Here is a 21,347-nt window from a genome sequence, read left to right on the forward strand (position 1 = left end):
TTACATTGTACTTAAAAACTATCCTATTAAAGAATGTATTCTTGAAACGGTCCGAGTGAATGGCGGGCATTGCGGAAGATTTATTCCTTAAGTTGTATCTTGTAATCTTAGTCTCAGGGAAATTAGCTCTAAGTGGGTGGTTTGGGATATTACAAACCTTCCTACAAATTCTATAATCTTGCACTTTAAGTAATTCACCTATCTCTAATTTCTTGGATATATAACTGCGTTTAAAGCATCGATCTAAAAACTGCTGGGCTATAGTTAGCTCTGATTCAGAGGCACCATACACTGATAAAGCGTAAGTAATATTAGGTAAAACTATGGAAGATGTGTTCATTATACTATTAGTATCTATGCCAACTTGCTCTGATTATCCAGGGGTCTCCCAGACACAGACCAAATCTCCCGGTCTCCTGCGGGAGTCAACAAATCTCTTAGATACAAAGGAAAATACCTAAAGTACACTTGTCACACTTATTTCGGTCAATTTTTGGTGTTTTCAAGAGAACTGTTTTTGGATAATTATTTGATGTCTGTTTTGGTTGGATGAGCTGAGCTCTACTCTTAAACAATTTTTTGGAGGGAAGGGAGGAGTTAGAGATAATAAAATAGGCAGCAGTCTTCCAGTGTTTTGATTAGTTCGGCATTAGGTTAGTTTGCTCTAACCTAACCTAACCTAACCTTGATCTTCAGTGAAGATAGTGCAATTCTATCTTTATTGAGGATCAAATTAACCACATTGATATGCACCAAAAAAAAATGATATTGATAATGTCACGTCAGAAGGGCTCCAGCGTATAATTTGACTCTTTGTTATGATTTGTAGCTTAAAATGTTCCACTTGCATCAGGTTGATGACTTTGAAATATAGACCTTGAACAGTGCTGGCAGGAGAGAGAATACTTGTTTTTCTCTTCAATCACATCAGCAAAATTTTAGGCTATTGAGGGCGCTTTCCATTCAGTGAAAAATTCCATTTTGAAGGGTCCTAAGTCTGCTAGAACCAAACTTTTAGCATAAAGTCAACAGTATGGTTTTTGGATTTGAATGAAGCATTGTGGTTATTTATCTTAAGCAACTGGGTTACAAATACCAGTAAGTCTTTCCGCTTTCTACAAGAACAATTGAGTTCACGATGGTTGCTTCCCACATTTAATATTCAACAAAGTTTTTCTCAATCATGAGACCATCAACTTAATTATTTAATATGGAGTTTTTGTCATATTAATATTTATTATGCCTAATAAACTCTACAGACAGGTTGGCTATATTCACGCTGGATTAACCCAACCGTTGATGCTGCAAGACAAACCCTCAACAGCTTAGAAGGTGGACATGGGACGTTGCTGTTTTCCTCTGGTATGGCTGCTATTTCAACAGCTTTATTTGCTGTTCTCAAATCTGGAGATCATGTGGTTAGTATACGGTTCGTCTGTCTTTGGTTATAAATCATAATCCAGTCCTCTTCGTCCCATGAGGGACATAGGGCATCCGCTATTGTCTCTTATTTTTGTCAAGCTTGAACCATTCTTCTGATTTAAGGGCCCATTAACTGATCTTTTCGAGCCATTGCTAAGAAAAATTTATTCTCATATAACTTCATCATTTTTAGTTAGTTCAGAGTTATTTCATGAGTTTTAACTTTTTCATGATCAGTAACACCAGTGATGACGTCATCAGGCCACGCCCATGGTCATGTGACTAATACTGAAAAAAAAATATGCAAAGGCTCCCAGGCAAATTACTTTAGTTTGTATTCAGGTGGCTCTCTCCGCTAAGAACAATGGGCGTAGAAGGGAGACAGGAAAGGCAAAAGACATATATCTTCTTTCTTCTTCTCGCAGTCCCTTGCTCTTCACACTGATATGGCCAGTCACTTGCACTTGGCACTCTTTGAAGGAGGTTGTTTTTTATGTGTGGTTCAATAGGGTCATTATCAGACCAGAGATATTTTCATCTTATAAAATTGAAACTATTGTTATCAGCTACTGCACATTTGATCGTTCCTGTAATAACGATTGTGTGTACTATCTTGCTTACATGTAAATTGGGTAATGTTACTTCTCATTTGAACTATTGTTGACTGATGTGCTTGTTTGTTTGCTTTCATTTTGTTTGACAGGTAGCTCCAAAGATGGTTTACTGTGGTACTTTTGGCACTTTAAAATTTGTTCTCAAACGTTTTGGAGTGGAATATACATTTGTAGATGGCTCTGATATTTCCCAGTATCGTGAAGCTGTGAAACCCAACACCAAGGTATATAGTAACTTCTTGAAAGATTGTCATCACAGGTTGTGAATGCAACTTCAACAGTTGCAAACATTAGCCTGAAAAAAAGTCAGGCTTGAACGGGATTCAAACCCATGACCTCTATGATCATTGTGGAGCTATCAGACCAGCTGGAAGCTGGTCAATTTGTGAGCTCTTTGCATACCTGTAGATGATGAAGACAAGCAAATGAGTAGATGAAATATCACATATTTGAACTGCAGGACAAAGATATACTACATGGAAGATCATCACAGTTATGAATCATGCAACTTATGTGGTTGCAAAAAATTCAAGTTTAAATGGGATTCAAACCCACAGTCTCTGCAATACTGGTGCAGCTGTGCTCTATCAACCAAGCTTTCCAGCCAACTTGGGGCTGGTCAATTTGGGAGTTTGTTATAAACTTGTAGACGATGAAGATAAAGCAAGTATGTATATGACATATGACTCAATTGAACTACTAGAGGAAGATGTACCAGTACTGTATGAAAGATCATATTTGCAGTTATGAATGCAGCTCAGGCAGTTGCAAAATAAAGCCTGAAAATAACAGGCTTGAACGGGATTCAAACCCATGTCCTCTGTGGTGCAGTACGTTACCAACTGAAGCCAACTGGAAGCTGATCAGTTTGTGAGTTGGAAATAAATATAACCATGGTGGATACAAGCAAGTGATTACATCAAACATCACATATTTGAGCTGCAAGAGAAAGATATACAACATGGAAGATCATCACAGTTATGAATGCAACTTAGGCTTGAGCGGGATTCAAACCCACGGCCTCTGTGACACCGATGCAGTGCTCTGTTAACTGAGCTATCAAGTCAACTTGGAGCTGGTCAATTTATTCAGTTTCCAGTTATTGCATACAGGTTTAGATCTAGAGGCCTGCGTGTAAGTATTTACTTTTTGCAAGGAAATTTGATTTCGAAGTGTGCTAGAAATGGCAGTCTTTTATAGCAAGGGAGTTAAACATTTGCTGGTGTAAACCTGCATATTATAGAATGGTCAAATTCACTGCTCAGAAATGCTGCAAGTTGCCTTCATGTGGAACCATCACAATTAACCAATGATTATTGTTTTTAATCATGACATCCTTGTCCTCCACATTTTGTGAAAAATAATAATAATGATGATGATGATGATGATGATAATTATAATTACCGTAGTTTCTCGGTTATAAGGCGCACTCGGCTATAAGACGCACCCCAAACTTGGCAACTTAATCATGCAAAGTTCCCAAACTGAAAATTATGTGAAAATACTCGGTTATAAGACACACCAAGAAATGAAGAGTTCATAAAGATAAAATTTTATTCTCTTGGCACAATTAGCACGCGAACTCTCTGTAAACGTGAACAAATTTCAACAAAAGTGAAAAAGTCACACATTTAATGATATACACGAAAACAAAAGCTAAAAGTGAAAGCGAACGGCGAGAAACTTCCCCCGAAGGTCATATTCAAAGGAGTTCGACAGCTGAAAATCAACGTGCCACCAAGGATGCAGGTCTCCGTTCACAAGAAGGGCTGGATGGACGAAGAAGGTAAGCTAAAACACTGTTTATTCTGAGCAGTATCTTTTCAACAAGCGAGCGAGACGAGTACACTTCTTGTTTCTCAGAAACGAGATTCGAATTTCATTGTTGACGTATCGTGTTACCTAGCACGTGCTGTTTAGCACGTACGCGCGTATGCAAATTTCAGTTTGTTAGCTTTTCTCGTGCAGTTGTTTAACACAATGCGGCCTTGATAATAAAGCTTTCTAGCATTCTAAGACTGTATTTCTTATTAATTTCTAGGAGTAATGGAGTGGATTCGACGCAATCTTCGGTACACCCCAGACCAAAGAGCTCTCCTCGTGTGGGATTCATTCCGTGGGCATTTGACAAACGCCGTGAGAGATCTTCTGGCGAGGCGAAACGTAGTAGTCGCAGTTATTCCGGGTGGACTTACGCCCGTGTTGCAGCCCCTGGACAAGTGTATCAACAAACCTTTTAAGACCAAGGTGCGATCCCAATACCAGACTTGGATGGTGAACGGTCCGTTCACTTACACTCCGTCGGGGAAGAAGCGTGCGCCGAGCAAAGAACTGGTTTTGCAGTGGATCCAAAAGGCATGGCAAGAGATACCCGCTGATTTGATCGCGAACTCATTCAAGTGCTGTGGAATATCAAATGCTCTGGACGGCACCGAGGACGAAGCTGTGTGGGACGAAGAAGAAGCTGGAGACGAGGAAGCAGATGATGAACTGGAGAACGAGTTTGACACGGATAGCAAGGAGGAAGACTAGACATCAATAAATTTCAAAACAACAACAACGGCTCTTTTCAGAGCCACCCGGTTCTTTTCAGAACCACCAAATCTTAAAAAAGTCAATGACCAATGTTTAGTGTCTTTTATTTGTCTAGTTTTAACTGTAAGTTCCGGTAAAATTGCTGTCGTTAGATTTTTTTGCGCGAAAATATTCGGCTATAAGGCGCACCCCAATTTTGGCAAAAACTTCCCAAGAAAAAACAGATTTTCCTCGAAAAAACCGTGCGCCTTATAACCGAGAAACTACGGTATAATAAATCATCTTTATGGAGGAAGCTTCCATCTCACTGCATGGTTTTCAGGGAGGTTCTCAGTAACTTTTAGAGTAAAAAATTAAAAACTAATCAAATCCAATTACTGTTAAAAAATGGAAGTAAAAATGGAAAATCACTTTTAAAATTTAAACCTATCAAGTAACGACAGTCTCAAAGAATTAAAAGGGAGCTTTTTTAATCTCTCACAAGCTTGCCAATTCTGTGTGAATTATTCTGTGGCTGACCATCCTCATCATTTTGTGTATATACTGGTAACAGCCACCAACTCAAGAGGAGAACAGGCAGTTGTACACATGCAAAAAGATTTTGCAGATTTTTTTTCCCTGCTACTCGTGGTTACCACCACCCTGGGAATACCATTTCCTGACCCCTATTCTTCTGCCTGTAAGAGTTCTGTCTTCCTTTACATCAGAGTTCCTGCCCTCTTGCCTACTCCCTGCCCCCAACTTGATAACATGCTCACTCATGGCCCATGTTATACATAGAGGATAAAACATGGGCACACGTAGATATGCATTGCAATTCATTGTCTGTGATTATTGTTTTGTTTTTCAGGTTTTATACTGTGAAACCCCATGCAATCCAACCAATATTCTCACTGATCTGGAAGAGTTTGCAAAACTTGGCAAAAGTCTTGGTATTATCACCATGGTTGATAGCACCTTTGCGTCTCCATTTAATCAAACTCCCATTAAACAAGGCATTGATGTTGTAATTCATAGCTGGTATGAATATTTGTTAGATCAGTTTTACGTTTATTTGTTTAATGAATAAGGATTTAGCAAAAGGGGCTTTTCTCAAATCAATATAAAATTACTCAAAGTGTAACCAAAAGACCTTTCATTTTTCCTACATACACTTATACATGTTAGGCTCAATTTCTACTGATCTTGGGGAGGAACACAGTCTCCTTCCCCAAAAAAGCAGTTGGTAATCAAGCCCACATACATGCACAGGTCACCCAAGTGTAATATAAGAGTTTGTAGGTAGAACTGTGGCTGAAATACAATGTATGGGTAATTCAGCGAATAAACACTCTTATCATAACACCATGTGATAAATTATCGAAATTCACCCAAATCTTGGATGAGATGAGAAGAAACGACACCACTGAATGTTCAAGAGTCTTTATTGAGTGAATTACCATTGATCAATTTCAATGTCATATCCTAATCTCTACACAAACTCATATATTTCAGCCTTACATTTAGTTCTCCATACAGACTCTTTCATCACGCTTGGGTGACCTGTGCATGCATGTAGACAAAGGTTCACTTAATTTTGCATTCTTAAATTTGTATTTGTCCTTTCACAGCACCAAGTATCTTGGTGGACACAGTGACATCACGGCTGGTTCACTTACGCTCTCGTCACAGGAATTGCTGTATCAATGTTACGAGCTGCAGAAGTTTTTTGGCGGATGTTTGGTGAGCACAAAATTTCAGAAAAACTAATGCACGGGCGTGTAGTGGGGATTAAGCATTCAGGGTTAAGCAACGTTTCTGTCATTTTGGGTTAGCTTAGTACCCTAGGGTTAGCTAAGGGTCAAGCAGAAAATTAGGTTAGGTTAGGGTTAGTTTTTGGGTTAGTGGAAGGGTTAGCAATCAATTATTGTAAGGGTCACCCTTGCTGGTCTCCCGTGACGTAGTGCGTCCAACAAAATTTGAACAATGTTGCTGTCACGCTAAGACATTTAAAACACTTTAAAAGCTCGGTTCTGATTGTCTAAAAACGTGTTTTTGGTCTTTGCTTGGTTTTGAACATTCGTGCCAAATTGACAGGAAGTCAGAGAAGCTGTAGAGATCTCTGTAATTTGGAATGATTTGAGATGTTGCCCGGGGGGGACTCCTGTACAAAAAGGACGGGGGTACTCGTTATACCTTTTAGGGGTAACTCTTAGGGTGTTCAGCCTCGAAAGGTCCACAGCAGGAGCTTCTGCAGTACCTTTTCGGGTGTATAGCTAAAAATGTGACAGGAGACAATGTGGTGAAAAAAAAAAATCATGCCACGCTCACAAACAGGATCTTGGTATCTCTTAGGGATTCTTTTCAAAACTTCTGCCGAGCTCTCCCATCCTTTTTATCTGGAAGGCTTGGGAGTGTGCCCGGATGTTGCCTTGCAAGTGTATTCAGGATATTGAGAACGTTTCCGTGTAGAGATGAGCCAAGCCTGGGTACAAGGCAGCAGTAGTTGAATTGAGCACACAAAGCTGATCTTTGACTTGATCATGAATAGTGCCTGGATTTTGCCGTATTTTCGAAGTCTATTATCAGTGTTGTTAAGTGTTGCCCCTGTTCCATTTTGTTTCTTGTAAATTATATTTTAATTTTTGTAGTCGCCGTTTGACGCATTTCTCCTTCATCGTGGACTGAAAACCCTCCACGTGCGCATGGAAAGACACAACCAAAATGGCATGGAAATTGCCAAGTTCTTGGAAGCTCATCCCAAGGTATTTATAATAAACGCCTGGCCTTAAATAAAGTATGGTTTAGACGAGTTTACAAACTGTAACTTATGATAATCCCTGCGGGATTATAGAGATTTTGTAATGATCCACTCAAATTTCGCCAAGATCTTGTCCAAATCTATTGATCTCTCCAAGATTTCCTCCGAGTCTCGCCACGGTCTCGGCTAAATCATGATCTTGCCGAGATTGGCGAGATTTCTTGCCGAGTTCTTGGATACATCTTGCCGAGATCTTGTCTCTGAAATCCCGCCAAGACCTTGGCTAAATCTCGGCGAAATCTTCACTAAATCCCGCCGAGATCTTAGCTAAATCTTCCCGAGATCTAGACTAAATCGTAGTGAGATCTTGGTTAAATCTTGGCGAGATCTTCGTTAGATCTTTGCGAGATCTTAGTGAGATCATGGTTAAGTCTTTTCGAGATCTTGGTTAAATCCTGGCGAGATCTCGCCGAGATCTTGGGCCAAATCGTGATCAGACCTTGGTTAAATCTTGGCGAGATCTTGGCGAAATCTTCACAAAATCTCGCCGAGATCTAAATATTCGCGAGAAGTTGGCTAAATCTTGGCTAAATCTTGGTGAGATCTCGGCTAAATCTTCGCTAAATCTTGGCTAAATCGTGGTGAGATCTTGGTTAAATCCTGGCGAGATCCTGGCGAGATGTTGGCGCGATCTTGGTTAAATCTTGGCGAGATCTTGGTTAAATCTTGGCGAGATCTTAGTGAGATCTTGGTTAAATCTTGGCGAGATCTTGGTTAAATCCTGGCGAGATCTCGCCGAGATCTTGGGCCAAATCGTGATCAGACCTTGGTTAAATCTTGGCGAGATCTTGGTTAAATCTAGGCGAGATCTTAGTGAGATCTTGGTGAAATCTTGGCGAGATCTTGCTGAGACCTTGGTTAAATCTTGGCGAGATCGTGGCTAAATTTTGGCGAGATCCTGGCGAGATCTTGGCGAGACCTTGGTTAAATCTTGGCTAGATCTTGGCGAGATCTTGGCTAAATCTTGGTGAGATCTTGGTTAAATCTTAGCTAGATCTTGGTTAAATCTTGGCTAGATCTTGGTTAAATCTTGGCGAGATCTTGGTTAAATCTTGGTGAGATCTTGGCTAAATCTTGGTGAGATCTTGGTTAAATCTTGGCGAGATCTTGGCTAAATCTTAGCTAGATCTTGGTTAAATCTTAGCTAGATCTTGGTTAAATCTTGGCGAGATCTTGGTTAAATCTTGGTGAGATCTTGGTTAAATCTTGGCTAGATCTTGGTTAAATCTTGGCGAGATCTTGGCTAAATCTTGGTGAGATCTTGGTTAAATCTTGGCGAGATCTTGGCTAAATCTTGGTGAGATCTTGGTTAAATCTTGGCGAGATCTTGGCTAAATCTTGGTGAGATCTTGGTTAAATCTTGGCGAGATCTTGGCTAAATCTTGGTGAGATCTTGGTTAAATCTTGGCGAGATCTTGGTTAAGTTTTGGCGAGATCCTGGCGAGATTTTGGTGAGATTTTGGTGAGATTCCGGCGAGATTTTGGCGAGATCTTGGCGGGATCTTGGCTAAATCTTGGCGAGATCTTGGTTAGTCTTGAATAAATTTTGGTGAGATCCTGTCGAGATCTTGGCTAAATCTTGGCGAGATCTTGGTTATTCTTGATTAAATTTTGGTGAGATCCTGTCGAGATCTTGGCGAGATCGTGGCGAGATCTTGGCGAGATCTTACCTAAATCTTGGTGAGATCTTGATTAATCTTGGTTAAATTTTGGTGAGATCCTGTCGAGATCTTGGCGAGATCTTGGCGAGATCTTAATGATATCTTGGCTAAGCAAGATCTTGGCTAGATTCTGGCGAGATCTGGCGAAATCGTTTCTAAACCTTGACTAAGAGATCTGAGATCTTGGCGAGATCTTGGCGAGATCTGGGCAAGATCTGGCAAAATCTTGGCGAGATCTTTGTTAAATCTTGACCAGATCACGGCCAAATCTTGGCGGGAACTTGGCTAATCCTTTCCGGGATCTTGCCCTAGCCTTCCTATTCTTTTTGCCTTTCAAACAGTCGTTTGCGCGCGTTGTTCACAATCTGTGAGCCTGGCAATAGGTTGGAATCATTTCATCTTACTTCCAAATTGTTCTCTTTTTTTGTTATGTAGGTTGAAAGGGTTTATTATCCAGGTTTGCCTTCTCACCCACAACATGACGTTGCGAAGAAACAGATGACAGGCTTCAGTGGAATGGTGTCGTTTGAAGTCAAAGGTGGGAGACAGGAAGCGACCAAATTTGTTGAGGTGAGGAAAGTTAAGTCACGATGCTCATTACATTGATCATCACAAAACCACTAGATAGTCAAGATTAGTCTCGGAGGAGGGTTGCCTTAAACGCTCAATATCGGTGGAGTCTTCTCACGTCCAGGACCGAAAGTCAGATGGTAAAAGAATTAAAAAATGATCACAGACTGTGACGAGTTAGGTAGTTAGTTTGTGAGAGACTCGAACCTGACCACTCGATCAAGGCTCCAGCGCACTAGCTGTTAGTTAACCGCGCCTGGCACATGAAGGTTAAAGACGGAGGTTGAAAAATGTTGACATATCGTCACAACTTGATCGTGGGCGCAGGGTTTCAGTTGAAACCTTTTCTTCAGTCACAATAGACAACAAACCCTTTTAAGATGCTAAATGTACCGTTAATGGAGATCGAACGTTTGTGTCTACGAACGTCTTATAGCGTATACACGCTTTATAAGATATGCATAACGAGCATTTTTCTCCACTCAGCCGTACATTGTACTTCTGTGTCGATGAGAAAGTGAAACACTGAGGACCTGTTATTTGAATGAAGCCCTAGTTAGATCTGGTTAGGCTTAATCAAGGACTCCAAAACGTGGCGGAATGTAGGGTCGAAAAACTGAAAAGAAGCAGGAATGATTTTCCTTCCTTCTCCTTTACCAGGATCCCCACCCTCTACGCCGAGGAGATATTGGGACGTTTGTAATGTTGAGAATTAAATTCAATTCGATTACCATATTCCAGTCGACTGGTCGAATAATTTAACTCTAAGTTCAAATCGACGGTAGCCTGTGAGCAGGCTCACCTTTGGGTCACTCGCGCGAGCAGTGAGGAGCAAAGCGATCCGGTGGGAAGGAGTCTGGTGAAGAGGCACCAAGAAAGTCACTTTCTCGTCTCGCGGCTTCGTCGCTCGATTTCGCGCTCGCGGCTACGCTGTGCGCGCTTGTGCTCCAACGTGGGCCTGCTCGCAGGCTAAATCGACGGCTGCAGGCGACCAAAGGAAATAATTGTTAAATTACCTATGCATTTTGTGTTACAGAGTTTGAAGATGATTCAACTTGCAGTGTCCCTTGGCGGTGTTAAGAGCTTAATCGAGGTGGCGTCTGGCATGACCCACCCTGACAAATACATGTCTTCAGCTGAGCAGCTCGAAGGAGGTCTAGGAGAGTCACTTATACGGTTCAGGTGGGTAATCATTCCGTGCTACGTGCAGGGATTAAACGAGTCGTTTTAGACATTGTGTGTGCTTATTTTGTATCGTGATACAAAGGAACTGGTCTGCCGTGAGGTCATTTAAACGTCACGGGCTAGCCGGAAGCAAGCTGGCATTGTGTGATTGCATGACGAACGCCAGCTGGACACTGTGATTTCTGTCACAGCTATTAGTTGTGTTGTTGCGCAACCCTTTACCTTATTGGAAAGGAAGCATGGTTCGCTCATCCGATTTTGAAATTACGAGCGTGATAACTCCCTGAATAGTTCGACATGAGGTCCAATTAGTAATTTATCGTATCTAAAACAAATTTCGGAATTAAAGATGTCTTTTCAGAATTTCCTTTGAGCGAAAAAGTTTGTCGCGCTTTTCATACGTTTCAAAAACTGTAGTAAACATTGAAAAGGAAGCCATTAAAGCGCGCGTAATTGACGTGCGAATGGCGTAGGTATCCAATTACAATAAGTTGGACACCCACGTGATCGCGCACCGATTATGTGACAAATAAGCGCGCGGAGAACCAATCGCGATCGTGAATTTTGTTATAGATTCGATTAACAAAGTAAGAGATGGGAATTCGGTCAGTCAGGGCAATTGTTTCGCGTTCCTATTTTTGTTATGTGAAAAACAAGATTGATCGCAGATTAGTTTTGGATTTCTTTTAATCCTTGGTGAATTCTTTTGTAAACAAGAAAGCCTTTATATGTGACACTGCTTGGTTCATATGAACGTTTCTTACGTCTGTTCATGTTTATTTTCTGCAGCGTCGGCTTAGAGAACGTGGAGGACCTTAAAAAAGATCTCGAACAAGCTTTGGAAAAAGCTTGTGGATAAATGTGACGAAACTTTAGAAGATGAAATTCATTTTGCTGTAGAAACGACAAAGCCTACGCTCTTGGTCATAATTTGACTTCATCACCGCAATGTTGGATGACATGAACAGAAGATTTCTAGCTGTGTTCTTTGGTTTGTCCATCAAGGCCACCACAAATCACAGTATAGGTTGCTTATTATCAATTGGTTGCAAAATATATTTAATGGGAAGGGTAAAATAAATTATTGAAAATGCGTGTTTGTTATCTTGGTTTGTGAGATGGGATGTGCACTATGAGATGGAGTTAACGCCCAAATTCCCAACCCACCCCCACTGAAAATATAGTGCAGGTATAGGCTCGCAATGGGTACATATCTATAGTAATCGAAACTACTATCTGTTAACCTGGTGACTAACGCATAGAAAAAAATCTAGGTTAATTTCCTTCACTTGAAATTTCTTTAGACTTAATTCTTTACTTTCTGTTCCCATCTTCTATTCCAGGGCTACATGGTGCAACATTTCATTTGTAATGTTACCCTTGATATATCCACCTCGCCTCAAATTATCACCGTCATTACCCATGAGCTGTTCCTGTCTGGCTTCGTAACTCAGTCGGTGGAGCAACATTGATCTAACCCCTTGTTTTGTGTGGTCCACCATTTGCTTTCTAGGGCTAACGTTCGGAAGGAAATTCTTGTGAGTTAATTTTCCAGCACATTAAATTACTTTCCCAGGTAGAATGGCAACTTCTGTATCCCCCTCCTTTTGGTACGTTGACCGTTTGATTGACAGTCACGACTCACGTGAGAGGGTGGAGGCAGCGTGGCAGCGAGTGGTTAGGGCGCCGGACTTGAAATCCGGAGGTCGCGGGTTTAAGTCCCTGACCACTAAGCTGAAGTTGTTTCTCGGTACACCCTGGTTTTACTCCTTGGCCACTTTTGTAAACAACTTGTCAACTAGTTAGGTGAAGTTTAGCACATTGACCGCTATGAACAAGCATTTAACATTTCTCTCTTTTAACTACACTACAGTTACCCCATCGTCTGAAACGATCGGTTGTTTACTAAACAATATTCAGGATGCAATTTGGCCATTTTATGAAGGCAGTGAAGCTATACAACTAAATATGAAGCAAAGCCTCTTATGGAATATCAACATTTATTGTATGGCAAGAGCGTGCAAAGATGAAAAAAAAAAAAAACGCGCTGAGATTGGCTGGTTAAAAGAGTAATGGTTAGGAGCCTCATGTACGATGTTACATGCTTGGCTGGCGGCCGGGAATGTTGATAGTTTCAACTTTAACACGGTCGTTGTTTTAATGTAAAAACAAAAGTTTAAAAGAAATGCTGTAAAACTGCATTACCTACAATCTTCGTGAGAAGGGCGCCATAGATTCCATACTGATCGGCGATTGATCCACAGCTAACGGTGAAAATTGATTTAGCTAACTCGTAAAAGCATGCTAGTTAACTGAATAAATAACAAACGACTGAGGTATTTTTCGAAAACAAACTTTACCCACTATTTTCGAATATAGTGTCAACTTTGTAAAAAGATTTACCGTACTGCACTGTTTATAATTACTAGTATCTCTCCACCTTATTCACATGTCCCCACAACAAACTCCAACCCATATCCCTTGTCAGCCCTTACCAGCTCAGAAATCTTATTCTCGTCGCAGCTTTTCTGGCTCAATGACCCTGTGAACTGTAATAAAGAAGTGGTTTTGACCAACCTGCCAACCTGATGCAAAAAAAAAAAAAACAAAATCCTGCTGTGTCTAGCTTATATGCGCATGTTCAAAGTTCCACTGTGAATCTTTCACTGACGATCAAGTTTGTGCTGTAAAGGTTATCGTCATCAAGTTACTGTTTGAAAGATAGTTTGAAACAGCAATTCTTAGATTAAATTTGTCAATAATCTGTATTATATGTAATGCAGTGAACGCGTCCAGCACTTGTCATGAGGGTAACATTGGCATTAACTGCTTGCCTTTTCGCCATGGTGGCGCTGCTTACATCGACTGAAGGAAACTTTGAAGCCTCGGGGAAGCATGAGCAAGGAACAAAAGATCACACTCCCATCTCGCTCGATCACGAATCTCACGCTGAAGACGAAGAGGGCAGTGCGTTCGATTCGGATGCCTCTGGTTCTGGTAAGGAAACGGAAATGTAAACGTAATACAGTAAAATACTGAACTTTATATTTGTTATTACTCACTGAAGTAAAATAGGACAAAGGCAAGACTTGCGAAACTTCTCAAAAACGCTTTTTAAAGAAGAATGGAAATAATGAATCGGTGACGAAATCGCATGGGGGGAGACAGAGAGCTGCTGAGAAACCGAAGGGAACTTGGACAAATATCAGCCTTAGATGCACCCAATTTAAGTACCTTTTAATCTCAGTTTCACTAGATGAATGGAACTTTAAGAATCATAACTTTTATAAACTTCTGGTGAAACAAAGCTGAGGTGACAAGGACAATATGGGCGTTCCTGACCTGCTGGCTTAGTTCCGCACACAAAGAAGCCCCGTCATTTGGCCACCTCATTAATATAGCCACCACATTTTTCAGTCCCTCTTCTATTGCAGAAAAAAACATAAGCCAGTTTTTTTCAGTACTTGTTAACCATGTTAATACAGTAAGACTTTTGTTAAAGCCCGATCTAACGAGATTGTTCGGTTGCGAAAATGCCTTTCTTTATCACTAACCAGACTTCATCAGGTCGCGAAAGTCAAACTCGTTCCCAGAGTCTCTCATCTCCCCACGAAAGACCCTGGGAACGAGGTTGCGCGAATCAAAGTCAAATCAGTCCTTCCCTCTCTCTATCTCTATCTCAACAGAAAACTGACGAGAGTAATTCATGACTTCGACTTCAAACTAACGGAAATTATTTCGTCATACTCGAGATCGTTGGATGAAATAACCAGGTGATAGGGCCGACATGACTAGGATATCTCGTTCTGTTGGAGGTTGTGAAACCAAAGTTGCACTATGTTATTACTTGATAATAAATTTGAGATAAAAAAAAAAAAGATCTTTACAGTAGAAGTTTTAGCAAGTCCAACCAGTGGATTCAAATCAAGAGGACGAAGCCGAGTGGATAAGACTCTGAAGATTTGAGGAAGATGATTACTAAAACCTCCCTTTGAAACTTTAGATGACAAGTAGTAACCTTTTTCTCCTTTTCGCTTGACAGGGGCAAAGGACGCCTCGGTTGATTATCCTGGTTATCCCGTACCATGTCCTCAGGCTTCCACATATCCTCAGACTGCCCCATACCCTCAGGCTGCTCCATACCCTCAGACTGCCCCATACCCTCAGGCTGCTCCATACCCTCAGACTACCCCATACCCTCAGACTGCCCCATACCCTCAGGCTGCTCCATACCCTCAGACTGCCCCATACCCTCAGACTGCTCCATACCCTCAGACTGCCCCATACCCTCAGACTGCTCCATACCCTCAGACTGCCCCATACCCTCAGACTGCTCCATACCCTCAGACTGCCCCATACCCTCAGACTGCTCCATGTCCTCAGGCTGCCACACATCCTCAGACTTCTACATATCCTCCGACCGCTCCGAATTCCACCCCACATCCGAACCAAGCACCAGTCTCGCGATATCCTATCCGGTATCCCGCACCATATCCCTACCCTGTACCAAGTCCCGCACCATATCCCTACCCTGTACCGAGTCCCGCACCATATCCCTACCCTGTACCGAGTCCCGCACCATATCCCTACCCGCCATATCCTGCCGCGCATCCCGCCCCCGCATCCTCGAAGGAAGAAGAAGAAGAAAAAGAGAAAGGAAAAGGAAGAGGAAGAGGAAAAGTGAAAGTAAAAGAAATTGAAAAAGTAAAAGAGAAAGAAAAAGTAAAAGTAAAAGAAAACGAAGAAGAAAAAGAAAGAGTAAAAGAAGAAGTAAAAGAAAAAGAAAACGGAAAAGAGAGAGAAATTGAAAAAGGCGAAGGAAAAGGAAAAGAAAAAGAATTTAAAAAAGGAAAAGAGAAAGGGAAAGAAAAAGAAGAGGAAGAAGAAGAAGAGGAGGAGGAAGAAGAGGAAGAAGAAGAACAAGAAGAAGAGGAGGAGGAGGAAGAAGAGGAGGAAGAGGAAGAAGAAGAAGAAGAAGAGGAGCAGGAAGAAGAGGAGAAGGAGGAAGAGGACGACGAAAAGAAAAGGAAGAAGAAAGGCGACAAAGCTAAAGATAAGAAAACGAGCGGCGACTTAAGAATATCAGGGAAAAAAGTTCATTTTCCTCAGGTAGGCCACTGAGTTAAGTAACTGCCGGCATCATCTAAAAGTCTAGAGGTATGGAAATTCTTTCAGCCTTTATGTATATTGGAGTGTTTAGCAGCAGTAGCGATGAGAAGCTAAAGCTCCTCGGACACGTGGCCACACTTGTCTTCATACTGACGTTTCATGGGAATTTGTAGATTGCAACTGTTGTGATATCCAAATAACTAGTGTGCCAGTCGTGCCAGTTGTTGTGACGAGGATATATCTTCCACCAAGATGCAAAATGCAAAATGCAAGAGGAAAAATGCAACCATTGCGAACTAGTCACACTTTTTAATACATCAGTAGGGTGAAGGAAACCAAGTTCACTATTAAGGCACCTGTCTAAAGCTTCTTGGAGATGTGATTAAAGCGAGATTGGTAGGACAATTTCCTGACAAATAGGCTCTTTACACGATCCGGTCACATCATACGGCATTAATTATTCTGGGACGCAAATTACACCGTGGGACTTTTAAAACAAAGGAAAGTCGGGCTGGACGGGTACGAGTTCCTTTTTTTTTTGAAGACTTGCGTCCCAACATAATTAATTCCGTATCATGTGACCGGATCGTGCAAAGGGCCTATTGTACTTGAGTAGAGTCAAATGTTCCTCAACACAAACATTTTCCTTACTCGCAATTTCTGGACCCAAAAGCAAAATAATACAAAATATTGACGTTCAAATCAGCATCATCAAGACAAATTCACGCTCAACATTGATCATGGGGCTGCCAAGCAAAGGCGATCATTCTTCTTATGCAGTTATAGTTAATCTCAAGGAAGGATCTCTCACTAATGTAGCTGACAAATGCGATGAAACGAATTTGAGTAAGTCAGAAAAACCAACTAGCGTGTTTCTATTCAATTGTGAAACCTAGTTCTTGGTATCTTGTTTCTCAAATACATGTAGCCTGAGAAAAGCTGTAAACGCTCAACTGACCTCGACCATATTCGGAAAGATACTCCATGGCCATAGTCTCGTGACATCTAACCAAGTTTGAAACTATATCCACTTGACTCTGTCAGTCAGCCGATGTGTTTTCAATCCTCTTCAAAGTTTTGCTTCAGTAATACTTGTAATTTCCCTGATGGGAAATTTTGAATAAGTAAACAGCTTTGCCATCAACCACACGAACTAACTGTGGCAGAGATTTTTGTTACACGGAATTAGGTCCACATTTGTGACCTATTGATTTGTAGATTGCCAAAGATTAAGGATACATTTGTTAAATTAAATCAGGTTTTGCTTCTCTCATCCTAGTTTAATTTTGGTCTCTTTTATCGTGTTTGGAGACCTTCTTTTTACGGGTGGTTTCTGAAAAGTAAAATAACAAATAAAAAACGGTAAGAGGTGATTATGCCATTATTTATACCATGCCATTTTCTCGCGGCAAGCAGGCGAGAAAAACAAGAAACAGGAGAACCCGCCGGAGAACTGCTGAAAAGTGACGTGATTTTGTCAGTCAGACATTTCAGAGCTTTCTGTGTTTCGCATACTTAATTAGGGCCTGGAAAAGCGGCCTTGCAGGTGTTCCCCTCCCTCCACTCCTCCCTTTGTTTCGCGCTTCTCTTTTTTCCCTTCTCTCTCCCTCTCTACGCAAGCTACTGGAGGGGGAGTGGGATGGAGTGTCAAATGCAGACCCAGTCTCCAGCCAATGCGAGCGAAAATCAAGATGGCGCTTCACGGCTGCAAATGAGTGTTGCTCCTTGACCTTCTAGCGAGTTAATATTCTGTAAGTGTTCAAAATGCTACCTTCTGTTGGTGTAGTTGACACGGGAAATTCTTCGCGCATACTCTTACCGCTTCTGCGTTCAGCTGGTTTTACGGTGAGTGGCATATGGGGTGCATCAAAACAACAAGCAAAGGAGATGGCGGATGAGTACAAAGTTCCATTTCACACGTCCAAAATAGACGAGTTACTCCTGAGAGAAGACGTGGATTTGGTGTGCGTGCTTTGTCCACCCCACGTTCGTGCTGAAGTGGCGGTGAAAGCTCTTTCTATCGGAAAACACGTCTTGTGTGATTCTCCCGCGGGTTTAAGCAGAGAGGAAGCGGTGAGGATGGTGAATGCAGCTCAGTATTATCCTAAGCTTCTTTCTCTGATCAGACACGAGCTAAGGTTTCTGCCAGCCTTTATTAAGATGAAGCAATATTTAGAGGAGGACTTCTGCGGGGAACCTTTAATCTGTGAGTGCAAGATCGAAATGGGCTCTTTGCTGAGTAACCGCTACAACTGGATGTGCGACCAGGCTATGGGGGGTGGTGTACTAACCAATGTTGGAGCTCACGTCATCGACATTATCTCGTTTTTGACCAATCAGAGGGCAGTTGAAGTGCATGGTACTTTAAAGACTTTCGTCACTCAAACAGATAGTGTATCAAGCTTTAGGCACATCTCCAGTGATGACTATACTGCCTTTCAGATCAAACTGAATGGCGGTACTTTTGCTACTGTCTCGCTTAACACCCACATTCCTGGCCGTTATTCCCAAACTATTACCATTTATGGCAGTAAAGGGCAGCTGATTGCCAGGAATGGCAACTTATATGGAATGAAGAATGGCAGCAAAGAAGAACTTATATATGGTGATATTGCTCGCATTCCAGGCTTGTTTAGTGTGGAAAAACTTCCACCCAGTATATTTTTGACAGGTCTTGAAGGCTGGGTATCAGAGATAAAGAGGGCATTTGAAGAGTCCATTGACAAAGATGATCGGAGGATTGCGGACTTGCAAACTATTTCAAGTGCAGCTTCATTTGAAGATGGTTAGTACATATAATAATTATTAACAACTTCTTTTTGTGTGAGGGTGTCATGACGCTCACTTGTGTCTAAAAAACCAGTGGTCAGGCCGTGGGAGTCACTAATGTGGGTGTTCTGACATTATACCTTTAAGGGATTTAAATTCTTATTTTGGTCACTGCCTCTTAGGATGTTCTACTTCAAATTTGCACAAGTGATTTTAGAATCTGAATGAGTTCAAAAGCACCAGAAATACATAGAACAGATTGGAAATACCTGGATAAGATATAGCCTCTTTTGGAGTGACCGGACACTAAATGGCTTTCTTAATCAAACAGAGCATTATCAACTCAGCTATTTTTCCTGCTCATGTATGCTTTCATGTTCCAAGACTGATTTTTTTTTTCATTCACGCCAACTCTCTCTGATTCTCTGGGAGTCTCCTAGATACTGACCAAATCCTGCAGCCTGTACAGATCACTGAATCATCTGGATATGCAGGGGTTTCATTAAGGGCAGGCCACCGGACAAATTGACCAGCTGTGAGGATGGTTTTGCCTGCCTTGTTTGGCAATTTGGAGGATAGTTTTTCTTACAAAGAAGTTCAGTTCAAAAAGTTTTGCCCTCCTGTAAAAACCAGTTACCCATGGGAGGTACATTACAGTGTAACCCACGCCCCCTCCCAGCCGGTTACCCTCCTGCTGAAAACGTCAATGAAACCCCTGGATATGAAAGAAATTGCTTAGTAGAGTGCGTTTTCAAACTTATTTTTGCCAGTTTATGGCCTTTTGGGTAGAAAATGTCTGATATTTGATGTATTTTCCTGGTTGAATCTTTGGATTTCCACTTTTAACAACTTTTATGGTCAAGACTGTAAAAATGTGATCTCCTGGTTTTCAATTTTTTGTTTAGGTTGGGATCTCTGATTTTTGTATATTGTACAAATTTTTTTTTTCAGGACTATATACACGTACCGTTCTTGATGCCATAATTGAGTCCAGTAGAACTGGCATGTGGTCTCGAGTTGAGTTCATTGCTCATGAGGAAACAGGCCAAGCAGTGGTGGGCTCTGAAGAAAAAACTGTCCAAATAATCACTGAGCAACAGAAAGAAAAACCTGATGAAAAGGAATATTCATCGCCCGTCCTGAGAAAGATGCTAACTCAGTAAAGATTAGAGAGCAAACAGCTGCTTGAGAAACTTGAAGCTTTTGAATTTTATTCCTCTTGTATATAAGCAAAGAATGCTAAGAAAGAAGGCCTGCAATTTCTGAGTGCTATGTCTAAGAAAGTCATGCAAAGAAACTTGTGTCTGATCGTCCAGGCTAGAGGATTCTGCCCTTCACTTACCTGACAAATGAAATTCCCAGGCAAATGTTTTGAGGAAATTAAAATTACAGATGAGCACGAATTACTGTACACTGTAAGAGATGAAGTTATTGCATTGATTTGATTTTAAATCAGTTAATCATGCTACTAAGAAGTTTTTGTTGTTGGGGGAGCTAGTAAGAATGATGTTTCAATTAGCACATCACAGTTGTAGTTCTTGAAGGACAAATTTAAAAATGTTCTCTAATGTCTAATGAAAATGTAGTTCTTGTAAATGGTTATTTAGGCAATCTAAGTTTTGAACTTGTCTGCAAAAAGGTGGTATGGACAAGAAGGTGTTTGGCTTGTACTATGCTTTCTGATTTTCAAGTGAACAACAGGCTGCAAGCTAGCTTTACTGACTACCTTCACACTAGAGAGATGCACATTTGATATTGTCAAAGTTAAGAGCATTCAATTCCTTTTGGGGTTCACTTTATCTTGTTTTCTCTAATTGTAAGAGAGTAAGTTAAGTTTATGGCAAATAAACAGTGGAAGCCATGTTCTGTTGAAAAAGTGTACTTTTCATTCTACTTACTAAGTGTTAGTGCCGCTTCTAACGCATGCAGTTAGCGCTAACCTGAGATTCCTTTGTGTAGATAGACCAAATTATTTCCTTATCTCCCCCCTGCCACCTTTGATATCATGGTATATTAAAGGAAGCTATTGAGAGAGTAGCACCTAGCCTGCACAGGTTGTATCAAGGCTTACCTGAAGCCAAAGAAAAACAGGGAGAAACACTAAACAAGAATGCATCTGTCCCGATTCTTCTTATGGCTGACATTGGTCTCACCTGTAGGTCATGTGACTCACCAGTTGGAAACACTCATTGAACTTTTAAGTTAATTTTTTTTATGAGAATTTTTTTATCCAAGCACCATCACAGAGCAAGCTAACAATTAAATTACAAAACAAATTACAAATGGTACATCTTTTCTAAGGATTTGAGCCCCATCACATATCGAAAAACAAAAAAATTAAACGCGTCAAGTTACCTGTGTTATTTTTAAATCTGAATTGCACGAGACCTTGATCGTACGATGAAAATAATACCTATTGTTTAAAATCACGAGTTTGTTTTTACTTCGAGTTGTTTGTCGGGAATATTTACCTCGAATTTCACCTTCTTACAATTCAACCATCTTTTTTTCTGTCTTGATGTTAAAGCCATGTGGTCCATGTGCCTTGATGCAGTTTTTTTTTATTCGCGTTGGAAAGAGGGGTATAAATTTCAAAGTGGAACACCTTTTCCCGGGAAAAAGTCGTTTGATTGTTGCGTGATCTCGTGTTTGCCACGCGCTATGACGTAGAGAGAGTAGGGG

At 41.0% G+C, this 21,347-nt stretch overlaps 3 protein-coding genes and 2 long non-coding RNA genes across 6 annotated transcripts in view; 3 read left to right on the forward strand and 2 right to left on the reverse strand.

The window, feature by feature from the left end:
• LOC149106771 (uncharacterized) overlaps positions 1-604 on the reverse strand; it is a 767-nt gene extending 163 nt beyond the window's left edge. Inside the window, exon 1 of the mRNA XM_089298499.1 lies at positions 1-604. This exon is cut by the window's left edge and continues 163 nt beyond it. Coding sequence (XP_089154625.1) covers positions 1-340 — 340 coding nt within the window. The 5' untranslated portion in view covers positions 341-604.
• The window catches only part of LOC110061487 (uncharacterized), a 16,072-nt gene extending 4,190 nt beyond the window's left edge, over positions 1-11,882 (forward strand). For both annotated transcript variants that reach the window (XM_089298475.1, XM_089298474.1), the window contains 8 exons: positions 1,260-1,418; positions 2,126-2,260; positions 5,422-5,591; positions 6,182-6,293; positions 7,202-7,315; positions 9,468-9,602; positions 10,639-10,784; positions 11,577-11,882. In XM_089298475.1, coding sequence (XP_089154601.1) covers positions 1,260-1,418; positions 2,126-2,260; positions 5,422-5,591; positions 6,182-6,293; positions 7,202-7,315; positions 9,468-9,602; positions 10,639-10,784; positions 11,577-11,646 — 1,041 coding nt within the window. In that variant the 3' untranslated portion in view covers positions 11,647-11,882. The remainder of the gene's footprint in view (positions 1-1,259; positions 1,419-2,125; positions 2,261-5,421; positions 5,592-6,181; positions 6,294-7,201; positions 7,316-9,467; positions 9,603-10,638; positions 10,785-11,576) is intronic.
• Positions 11,883-13,441: 1,559 nt separating this feature from the next.
• LOC149106772 (uncharacterized) lies at positions 13,442-14,665 on the forward strand. Its single transcript, XR_016209948.1, has 2 exons — positions 13,442-13,784; positions 14,474-14,665. It is a non-coding gene; the product is annotated as an uncharacterized LOC149106772 (long non-coding RNA).
• A 2,804-nt stretch (positions 14,666-17,469) lies between these two features.
• Positions 17,470-20,541, forward strand: LOC110061427 (glucose-fructose oxidoreductase domain-containing protein 1-like). The gene is made up of 2 exons (XM_020768266.2): positions 17,470-18,681; positions 19,617-20,541. Exons 1-2 carry the CDS (start codon positions 17,661-17,663, stop codon positions 19,826-19,828), a joined length of 1,233 nt encoding a protein of 410 aa, XP_020623925.2. The 5' UTR covers positions 17,470-17,660; the 3' UTR covers positions 19,829-20,541.
• LOC149106773 (uncharacterized) lies at positions 18,236-21,323 on the reverse strand. The gene is made up of 2 exons (XR_016209946.1): positions 20,737-21,323; positions 18,236-19,739 (listed from the first exon to the last, which is right to left on the reverse strand). It is a non-coding gene; the product is annotated as an uncharacterized LOC149106773 (long non-coding RNA).
• Between the last annotated feature and the right edge of the window lie 24 nt (positions 21,324-21,347).

Source organism: Orbicella faveolata, unplaced genomic scaffold (assembly GCF_042242905.1).
Source record: "Orbicella faveolata isolate gen_17 unplaced genomic scaffold, um_ofav_v1 contig_3, whole genome shotgun sequence".
Taxonomy (NCBI): domain Eukaryota; kingdom Metazoa; phylum Cnidaria; class Anthozoa; order Scleractinia; family Merulinidae; genus Orbicella; species Orbicella faveolata.